The 11,341-nt window shown below is 35.8% G+C and overlaps 2 protein-coding genes and 1 non-coding gene across 3 annotated transcripts; 1 reads left to right on the forward strand and 2 right to left on the reverse strand.

Annotated features, from left to right (window-relative positions):
• The first annotated feature begins 89 nt into the window (after window positions 1-89).
• TRNAS-AGA (transfer RNA serine (anticodon AGA)) lies at window positions 90-171 on the forward strand. Its single transcript has one exon. It is a non-coding gene; the product is annotated as a tRNA-Ser (tRNA).
• A 642-nt stretch (window positions 172-813) lies between these two features.
• LOC132611623 (DELLA protein 1-like) lies at window positions 814-2,211 on the reverse strand. The gene has a single exon (XM_060326026.1). It carries the CDS (start codon window positions 2,209-2,211, stop codon window positions 814-816), a length of 1,398 nt encoding a protein of 465 aa, XP_060182009.1.
• Window positions 2,212-4,024: 1,813 nt separating this feature from the next.
• Window positions 4,025-4,468, reverse strand: LOC132610780 (protein BOLA1, chloroplastic). The gene has a single exon (XM_060325150.1). It carries the CDS (start codon window positions 4,420-4,422, stop codon window positions 4,123-4,125), a length of 300 nt encoding a protein of 99 aa, XP_060181133.1. The 5' UTR covers window positions 4,423-4,468; the 3' UTR covers window positions 4,025-4,122.
• Window positions 4,469-11,341: the final 6,873 nt, after the last annotated feature.

The following is an 11,341-nucleotide window of genomic DNA, read 5'->3' on the forward strand; positions in this document are numbered from 1 at the left end:
GAAGATAAAGGGAAATCAAAAATCAATTTTTCATTCATTTTCGATCACTAAAATATATATAAAAACATTGTGGAGATTCAGAACATCAAGTGGTCGTGCCGGAGTGGTTATCGGGCATGACTAGAAATCATGTGGGCTCTGCCCGCGCAGGTTCGAATCCTGCCGACCACGTCTTCATTTGTTTTTTCTTTCTTTAGCTATTTTTATTACTCTTTTTGCTATATTTATTTATATTTACTGGTTAGAAAAGGTTCGTTCGGGTTTTGATAAGAAGAATAGTACTTATGTCTCGTCCATCACGCTATAGTGTAACACGTTTTTATACTATCAATGTAGCGTAACTTGTTTTAGTACTTATCTAGCACATAACATGCCCGATTTTCTATGTTACTTATTAAATAGTTACTTGTAATTACGCTTAGCTAACCTAATAGTTTAAAAGTTCTTTTACACCCTCATAGATATTAAACTCTGGCATGAAAGAACATACAATTGTTGATTTCTCATTTCTGATTTCTCATTTCATACTACAAGAGTATCGAATCATAATAGAGCAAGATAAATTACTAAATTAAGAGGCTTAAAAAGTGTGGCCTAATGCGCTCTTGGTCCTGATAAAAGAGAGATGACTATAGCCAGTTGCCGAACCATAATTTTCACTAAAGGGATTCAAACTATAGGTAAGTAAATACACAAAAAATCAAGGAGATTCAACATTTACTATACTTCGCTCTATCAGAATGTTAAAACAAGAAACTTAAGCTAAAGGAAGATAACAAAATTCAGGTTTGTGACCCCCTTTTCTCTTCAGTATTATTGGAACTTCCAAGCGGAAGCAGAGGTAAATGGGGTTCCTTTCCAACTGATAACTAGCCATTTCCCATCCAGCTCGAAGTTGCATAATCCGTGGAACTTGGATCGCTCAAACAGTAAACTTGCTTGGCACAAGGATGAGTGGCTCAGTTCTGTTTCCACCATATGGAACCTGGCAAACAAGTCCCTCCACACTTCAAGATTCCCAAAGCGGGGAACAGTCTCTATTCCATGATATGTGACCATATTTCTGATGGTTTTTTGTATGTAAAATTCTGCACATATTGGTATGCCCTTGTGGTGAACCTCAAAAGTATCAGCAATAGCACTAAAGTAAGCTAAAGACTTGTCGAACGAATCTATAAAATCTGGTACATTTGTGTTTGCTACTGGCTCAATGACCACCATTATGCAAGGGTTAAGGCTTTTTATAACCTTCATCAAAGATTCAAGTTCATTACGCCAAGCCAACATAGTCCAAAGGATTGAATCTGAGTAAAATGCGACGACTTCATCAGCCTCTACCTCAAAGGAATCTGTCTTAAGATTCTTCAGGTCCGAAACAACTGTTTTGAAGCGAAAAGATACGTTTATTACTGTCTCAGCAGCAAAAGCTGACAATCTCCTCCCTACATCTTCCATCATCTTTTTAGACCTTCCAACAGCACTTATTTTGAGATGCTCGAGTGGGCATTCATCTCGATCAGCAACAACTTGCATAAACGTTGTCCAGTGTGACCCGCTTTTTATACTAAGATCAATCAAATGAACCTTTTTTGCTGTTATTGTACTATCTAAAATGGCTTCTATTCCAATGAATTGAGTAGCTTGGCGGTACGCATACAATGGCCTCTTTGCAAATTCAGCAGCTTCTAAATCCATGATAAACTCTTCCACATCATTAGAATATACTTCAACATCTTCTTCTCCAGTAAAGGGTATTTTCCCCATCTCCCTATCAATCCTGTGTTGAAGAGCATCAGCGAAATAATACACAATTTTCTGGACCGGAGTACCAGTAGCAGAAGCAGATTGGTTACACAAGCTTAGCAGCTTTCTAGCACGATCAAATGATTGAGTAGCAACCAGTTGAGCAGAAGCTTGAAGTAGTTCAGCTAGGTTCAAATCCTGCACCAGTTCAAGAGACAGACCAGAATTAGCAGGAAGGGGATTAAAAATGATGGAATAAGCATCAAATTTCTGCGAAATATGACTGAGTAATCTTTGTTTTGCTATTTTCATGATGGTGGGAGCCGAGAGCACCAGAGATCCAGAAGCACCATATGGCAATTGAAAACTTGACTTATTTGGCTCTTGTCTAAGAGATTCTTGTTTTCCTTCAGCATCATCACTGCATTGGTTGGCTTTCTTCCTGTTTCTGGCATGACTAGAAGACATGATTCACAATTCTTGTTCAAATAATATCTGGACTCACATTTACTTCTTACTTAAAGTATCAGCGCTGACAAATCGCTCAAGAAGAATGTGTCAGAAATATGCAGAAATTAAAGGCAATTATCAACATATTCACTTCACAATGTCTTATTAAACTCTAACTTTGTCTTTTTGGGATTCTTTCTTGTTATAACCTTGAATGAACCAACAGAAATGACAAAGAAGAAAAGGTCAATATAAAGAGACAAACTTATAAAAAGCTAAACCTCCATCTGAATATGAGATTTCTTATAGCAGGCCTGGCGGAAGAACAATTACAGGCTACTCTATTCCAAACAGATGAAGTCCAGGTTGCCAACAGAAGTAAACTATTAAAAGAACAAATTAAGAGGTTAAAGAAATGATGAAAAATAATCAATCAGGACTCAAAACTAGTAAAAAGAAGAATTAAACTAGAAATATGGAAACAAACAGGGTTTAAGTTACATGTATTGACAGAGGAAAAATGTTTACACAGTCACTTCACTTATAAGGTAAATCTCTACGATAAAGATTAATTGGTAACCTTGTAAAAAGAGGTAAATAATTACTATCAGTCTATCACAGGTTAAATTACACCGATAGTGATTAGAAAGAACTTACCATAATGAAATCAATCGGCAGCAGATGCTCAAGACAAGAAATAAGGAACTGCAAGGACGGCTTAAATCCAAATGATTAGACTATTTTTTAATTAAATAGCCATTATTTTGGCAGAATAACACAGATGTCTTAAAGCATCCTGCCGTCTAATATCAAAACAGATGACGCGAAACAAGTTCCTAATAGCCATTAGCCAATACCTTTTCAATCACTGCATACTAAAAAATCCGGTTATGAATAAACAACAAGACTTCTCTACTTGACTGCAAAATCAAGAGAGCCAGACCAATTCACAGGAGCAATCACACAAGACTTCTATCGAACAGGTTATGGATAAGAACAAATAGATGGAAGAACTGTGATTCACCCATATCTCCTAAATAAAAAAAAATTGAGCCAAAAGCTTTTTAACCTTGTTTTCAAAACAAACGGATAAGTAAATCACCACACTACACTATTGCTTAAACAACAAACAACATACCCAATGTAATCCCACAAGTGAGGTCTGGGGAGTGTAGAATGTACACAGACCTTACCCCTGCCTCGTAGAGATAGAGTGGTTGTTTCGGATAGACAAGTAAAGCATTTCAAAGCAGTTTGAATAAGGGAATACAGATGAAAGTAGTAAAAACGACGAAATAATGCAATATGGAAAGCAGTACATAGCATAAAACAACAAGCACAAGAAGCACCGGTGGTAACAGAAATAGAAGAATAAGAATCTAACGAGAACAGTGCTAATACTACTCGTAAGAAAGTAGGTACCACACTTCATTGCTTATTCAGATAAAATGCTTTTGAGAAATCACACAGGACTTTTTATCGAACACATTATGTAAGTAAATCAACACACTTGAAGCTTGTTATCTGGATATAATGCTTTTGAGTTTTGACATAATACAGGCATCTGACATTATTACTTCAATCGTACAAATGGTACTTAGCTCAACAAAACTCCGGAAAATTCTACTCAAATGAAACAGTTACAATCAAAGCAAGCAGTTACAGGCGAGCTTCTTTGGGTGTCTTGCCTATCGTTTCATAATAAATGTATTAATTGTATTATGTTGTTTGTATTATTTTGATGAATACAATGGTTGGACTTTTCCTCGTTACATAACATTATTTTGACACACGATTCATAAAAAAAATTAAGTAACAATCAAAACAACCATCCAAAAAAGATCCTCCTGTTATTACATCAATCGTACAAATGGTACTTAAATCAACAAAAGTAAAGGAAGATTCTACAGTTACAACCAAATCAATCAGTCACATTCCAGCTTCTTTGGGTGTCTTAGCGACAATAGAAAGAGCGTGTAACCCAGATTGTAGTTCATCAGACAAGAGCTCATACACCATACGGTGTCGTTTTACAAGATTCTGCCCATCAAATTTGCCTGACACAATCTTGACATTGAAATGGGTCTCATTTGTACCGGTTTCCCTGACGGCTGCATGACCGGCGTGTTGGTGAGACACGTCTTCGACTTCGATTAAGGTTGCTTCAAGTGCTGATTGTAACCTCGTCTTCATCCTAGCTGCTCTCGATAGCACACCTCGTGAAGCCATGGCGATAACCCTACTTTCCTCTCTCTTCTCGTCTCGACTATATATAGGCCAGCTATTTGCCGAGAAAACCATCAAAATGGTCCTTAATGTATGGGGTTAGGACGATTTTGGTCCTTCGTATATAATACTAATCGAAATAGTCTTTAATGTATTGGAGAAAATGATTACTTTTGTCCTTCGTATATGTTGAAATAGCCCTTAATCTATGAAAAACGTGATCATTTTAGTTAAAATCTTAATACTAAATCATTAAGATTGTTTGTTTTTTGAACATATATATATAATTTAGTAAATTTTAAATTAACCTACTATTATAGTAATTTTTTCAAAAAAGTTATATAGTGGTCGGTGGCGGTAACAACTAGCGATGGTGGTTGTGGGTGTTGATTAGGAATGATATTAGCTAATAGTTGTGTTTGTGGGAGTTAGTGTCGATGGTGGCTGACAATAGTAGTTGCTGCTAGTGACTAATATTATGGTGGATTATAGTGATAGATAACGGTGGTGGTGGTGCTATATAACGGGGCTGGTGATATATAGTAATGACTAATGGTTATGATTGGTGGTTGTTGTGGTTAGAGGTGTCAAAATGGGTTAGTCCAGCCCGGCCCTAAAGAGATAGAGAGTTAAATGGGATAAGATGCGCTTGTAACATCCCGTAAATTCGAATTAGGTGTGAATGTATGAATCTAGTATAAAGGTGATATTTTAGCCATAGGAATCCATTTGGGATGAACTCGGGTAATAAACAGTCGTTTTGAAGTCAAACCAAAAAGTGAAGTTCTTAAGGCCTTCTAAATTCGTCTAAGTCTAAGACAATTTGTACTTATGGCCAGTTTTCGGGTACTTGCGTTAGGAATTTGGGAAAACTTCCTTCTTTAAAGTTGTAGATCTTTGAAAGACCTTTCCAACGGTATATTATGTAGGTCAACCGGACGTCTTTACAAAGAGTTATGGTCATTTTACTAAAGGTGGCAGAGCTGAATCTTCATTCATGTCCAGTTTTCGAGAACTTTCGTTAGGAATTTGGGAAAACTTCATTCTTGAAAGTTGTATATCTTTGAAAGACCTTTCCAACGGTATATTATGGAGGTCAAACGGACATTCATACAAAGAGTTATGACCATTTTACTGAAGGGTAGCAGAGCTGAATTTTCACTGGAAATTTCACCCAATGTACGCCCAAGGAGTGTTGGACGTACTTTCAAGTACGGGTCGTACATCCTAGGACGTACATTGCCCGTTTTGGCAGAAAACTCATTTAAAATGGGTATGGTCTTATTTTGTTCCCCTTTTTCATTCTCCTAAACCCTAAGGACGAAATTCTTCTCTCCCAAACTCAAGATACTCTAAGGTAAGCCATTCCAAGTTAATTCTAATATGTACCCATGATTACTAATCAAGAAGTCATTATTCCTAACCTAGGGTTTTCAAGAAAAACCCACATAAAGATTAAGATTCTAGCTTTTGGAGTTCTTCTTCAAAGTTCAAGTTTTTAATTCAAGTTTTGGAGCGATTAAGGTATGTAGAGTTACTATCTACGTGTGGGAACATCATTGTTCTTCCCCACACCTCATAATCCATAAATTATGATTCTTTACGAAAACTAGGGTTTCTATACCATGCTCATGATAACCCTAGGTCCATGTCCTGATTATATTATGTATAAATTGTTATAATTTCATCATTGAGTTGTTAATATTTCTTTATGATTATTAAGAATCTGTCAATAATCTATGAAAACCCCATATATCTCATTCCATGGGTTCATGCATGCTAGTTTATGATATATTATGTTATTTTCAAGAAAATACTATACATGTTTTACAAGTTCATGCAAGCAAGCTATAATTCATGATATCCATGTACAAGCAAGTTATATTCATGAAAACCATGGGCAGTAAGTGCCACTTATTTTACATGTTCATGTTTTTGGGATTTGCTTAGTTAACCGAGAAGGCTCAGATAGCCTGAAACTACATAGTCACCGTAGGATAAGGGTTGTCAGCAAGGAGGCAACACTTTCTATTATGCAGTTTGGATCCTTACATGCTTATTATTACTTAAATTTCATATTCGTGGCAAGATATGAGTGTTCTGCTGGTAGGATGCAAGTACCAGATCATGTTTCCGGTTATACTATAGCACTCCTCGTGTTACAAGCAATTATATATACATGTATTTTCATTGATTTACTGTTTTCAGACTTTACTTATATGTATTCATGCTCATGTTCATGTCCAGGTTTTCAGTTTCACTTCTTATCATGTTATTTCATGTCCCATATTATTTCTTTCAGTTGTTTTACATACGAGTACATTCAATGTGCTAACGTCCCCTTTCTATTGCCCGGGGGCCTGCATTTCACGATACAGGTACTGATTTACAGGACGACACATCTGCTCAGTAGGACAGCATTCGTATCAGCTTATTGGTGAGCCCCATCTCATTCGGGGTTTAGTCAACTCTTTGTTTTTTTTTATAATTAGTTATGCATCTAAGGTATGTTGGGGGCTTTGTCCCAGCAAGTATGTTTTCCCGACAGACTCATGATAGAGGTTTCATAGACTAGACAAGTCAGTTATGTTATGTCAGACATTCGGAGTCGTATAACCATTTTGGCTCATTCGTGTTATTTCCGCACTTATGTTTAAAAAAGTATTTTTATTAAGCATTATGACTTATTACGTTTTATAAAGGCTCATTATGCATTCACATTATATTCCGCTCATGTTACGCCTCATGATGATTCAGCAAGCCATGTGGTTCGCTCGGTCATATGTAGTAAGGCACCGAGTGCCGTGTTTCGCCCAGGCCATGGTTCGGGGAGTGACAAAGCTAGTCCTTTTTACAGAAGGGTATCTAACGTAGCAGCCCTACACAGGCCGCGGGCTAGGATGGGCCAACCTTTAAGGTTTCTGTTCTTTCGAAATCATTTTTTTGTGCGGAGTGTCCTTCAAATGCACTGTTTTATTTTTTGTCCCTTAAATTGATGGTCTTTAATTTTTGCCCTTCGCCTAAAATTTCTAGGTTCGGGGTTCGAATTCCCGCTCAGTCAAAAAATTTTAAAAAAATTGCAAGGTAAAACTTGAATTTGCAAGGTAGAGTGTTGGCATACCTGAAGGTAGAGTTTTGCCTCAATACTCTACCTGATCAAGCAGAATTTGACTCAAACTTTGTCTGATCAGGTAGAGTTTGATTGCAAACGCTACCTCAAGGTAGAGTTTCAAACTCTGTTTGAAGGTAGCAAAACTCTGCCTAAGGCACGGTTTTACATGCAAATCTCTGCCTGAAGGTAGAGTTTTGTAGCCACATCTCTGCCTTGTGAATCCAAACTTTACCTTGCGATTTTTTTAAATTTTTGACTGAGCGGGGGTTCAAACCCGAAACCAAGAGGCAGCGAAGGGCAAAAATTAAAGACCACCAATTTAATGGGAAAAAATTAAAGAATACCCCAAAATAAAGGCATTCATGCGAATCGCCTTCCGAAGTAGCATTTTCTATGTGATTTTTTGGACAATCTGAATACGACAATTTTGCAATCTGAAATAGAATTTTCTACTTTATCATTCTTGCACGAACTCACATTACATAAACAAAATAAATGCAAAAGAACAAATATAAATTACTATCTTTGTTCACTAATTCAAGTCATGTCAAAAAAAAAAAACATAATATAATTTCTAAGACTAAAACATATAACTCTAGTTTCTAATTTACTGCTTAGTAAGTACTTTCTTTCTTTTTTCATTAATTTCTATATTTTTGTTTAATTTATTCATAACTTTTAAAATTAACTAATTTATTATTTTTCATTTTTTTTACACGGATTGCCCTTCTTTTGGGATGGTCTTTAATTTGTGCCCGTCAAATTGTTGGTCTTTAATTTTTATCCTTCGCTTAAAAGGTGGCCGAAAATACCTTGAGGTTCTGGGTTCGAACCTCCCCCCCCCCCCCCCGGTAAAAAAAAATGCTTTAAAGCATAACTAAAAGTTTGCCTTATAAGCCAAAGTCTGTCGTCTCTAACAGACTTTTAGTTATGCATTAAGGCAAAGTTTGTTGCATAAGGCAGACTTTTGCAAAGCCTTGCCTTGCGATTTTTATGACTAAGCCGGGATTCAAACCCAGAACCTCGGGACGAAGGACAAAAATTAAATACCACCCCCGACGAAGGGAATCGTATAAATTGCCTATTATTTTTTCCCGGCCTCAAGGACGAGCCTCAACCCAACCCTCAAGGCTAGCAGGCAAGAGAGGCTAGACTATTGAGGCACACTTCTAAATGGGCTAAGAAAAGCTTAACCCAACCCTACTTAAATAAAGGGGTGGGTTGACCTCGCGGGCCAAGCCCATTTTGACAGCTCTAGTTGTGGTAATGGTGATTGGTGGTAATGATTGTAAATGGTGGCCAGTAATGGTTGTTGTGAGTAGTGGGCGGTGAGAGCAATAGTTGATAATGGTGGGTAATGGCGGCAGTGGTAAATGAATGAAATTGGGGAATTGTCATTTTTGCATAAAATTTTGAATAAACATCATTAGAAGTTTATAACATATCTTAATCATTCAGATGTATTCAGACTCATTAAGTGATTGAAACATCAAAAAATAAACACACATATGATTAAGATCTCAGTGATAAAGATTCAAACCTACAAAATAAACAGATATGATAACTGAGATCTGAATGATTAATATTAAATCCTTCATTAAATAAAAATAAATGAGGCCTGAGTGCCTCTAGATTATAGTTGGATTTTCAAGTTGTTGACACCTAATTTTGGCTCGACGTGCTTAAAATTAACGTTTTGGGGGGCCCTGATTCGTTAAAGAGCACGAAATACATTTTACACTTTTTCAACAATTTATTGATGATTATCATTATTTTGGAAATTTTATCAATTTATTGTCATTTCTTTTCAAGAACCATTATTTTGCACATGTATAGCACAATATTACCATTTTCGTGTAATTAAATTGTTTCTTAATTTTATAGCAATACATTTTCATATCTTGCACATTAATATTTATATTTTATACTTACGTTATTATTTATACATGTATTAATTAATTATATTTTAGTGCAGTCCGACAGTGTAGAAAAAATTGGAGCAATTAATTTTTAAACGCGGAGCAAGAATTCGATCAAGTAAAGGTCTTATCTCTTTTTTTTAAAAAAAAAAGTTGATTGAGGTGATGTGTTGGGGACAAAGGGGTATGGTTTCATTATTTTTAGGCATAAAAAGGAGTGTTTGTTTATATTATAAGAAGGGGGGGGGGGGGGGGGGGAGTTAATTTAATGATGGGATCTACACAAACACACACCTACACAGCAAGACAGCAACCACACCCCCTTCTTCGTCTCCTAATCACACCAAACAGCCACGAAACCAGCCATGCGACCACCAACGCTTCCCTTCCCCCCCTTCTCCCCACTGTTATCCCATCACGAAAACACTAAAAAAAATGAGATCCGGTCACCATGAGCTCGTCACCATCGAAGCAACGCGGTTTGAACGGAAAAGAAACTCCGGCGTACTACGCCGGAAAATAAATGGTTGACAATCTCCGGTATGCCCATGAATTCGTGTTTGCTCTAATCAATAACCCTTTTTAGCTGAAAAATGAACAAGGGACTATATAGGCTCTTTAATTTATCTGCTTATGCATACTACTAAATTTGATATTTGCAAATGGTACTTTCATGTCCCTTTATATTACAAGGTGGAAAGGACACAATAAGATTGCTGCTTTTTAAGAGTTCTGAACCTTAGTATTTTATTGATGTTGATTGATTTGAAAAAATGGGCTGCGCTTGCTGTATATATATTTACCAATATGTCCTTGGTTGGCCATGACACTTGGGAATTGAGATTGTGCTTGCTGTATATACGTCTTTAGCAAAATCCCGAACAGGAAAGGAAGGGTGAATTGAAACCATGGATGCAGAGCAACTTAGACAGTTGGCCGATGAAGAAATTTCCATCGATTTCTAAGGCCTTCCATGTACAAAGACGGGTTTTTTTTTATTTTAAGTTTATTCATTATTTCTTTAATTCATCCAAGAGTTATTTATTTTCTTACTAACATTTTTATTAAGTCTCACGCAGGTATCCGGAGTTACTTTTTGAAGATGACACTCAAAAGAAGTTCAAATAGCTTCTTAAATTCTCTGTTTATATATATATATATATATATATATATATATATATATATATATATATATATATTTACATTATTAAATTATACAAGCATAAAATATAGTGAAACTTTACTTTTTAGGGTGCAAGTTGATGGTATTTATTTATGATCTGCTTAGGTGATTTAAATTTTATGTGTTTTAGAAAAATCAATATTAGGCAGTTATTATTTTCGTAGCTAATGTTCTTATAGTTATCATGTTTCGCTAGAGTTTTAATTCAATAGCTTAGCACACTTAAGTAAATAAATAGGGTGATTTGCCTCAATATTTAGGCTTTAGAATGTACTCTCATAATTAATTGATTAGGCGTACATACTTAGCTAGTTAAATTAGTTAACTCACCTTGAGTGCAAAATAATTTCATGTCCATTCCTTATACCCTTTTCACATACCCAAGCCTTTAAGTTGCACATAACTTTTTTTTTTAAATAATTATTATATCACATATGTATAAAATACGTATTGCACGATTATTTATGTGAATAGTCATATTAGTTATTCTTTAGTCTAAACTCTACTAATTTTTGTAAATAATAATCAAGCCTTTTTACACATCCCTCGAATAGTTAAATTGGTCCAGCCGGGAACCACATTTGTGGATTCTGAAGGATGCCTAACACCTTCCCTTCGGAATAATTTGAACCCTTACCTAGAATCTCACTTATTTTCGTAGACCATGTTAAGCTGCATATATTAATAATTTATAGGTACCCTAGTATA

This window comes from Lycium barbarum, chromosome 9, assembly GCF_019175385.1.
Source record: "Lycium barbarum isolate Lr01 chromosome 9, ASM1917538v2, whole genome shotgun sequence".
NCBI classification, from domain to species: domain Eukaryota; kingdom Viridiplantae; phylum Streptophyta; class Magnoliopsida; order Solanales; family Solanaceae; genus Lycium; species Lycium barbarum.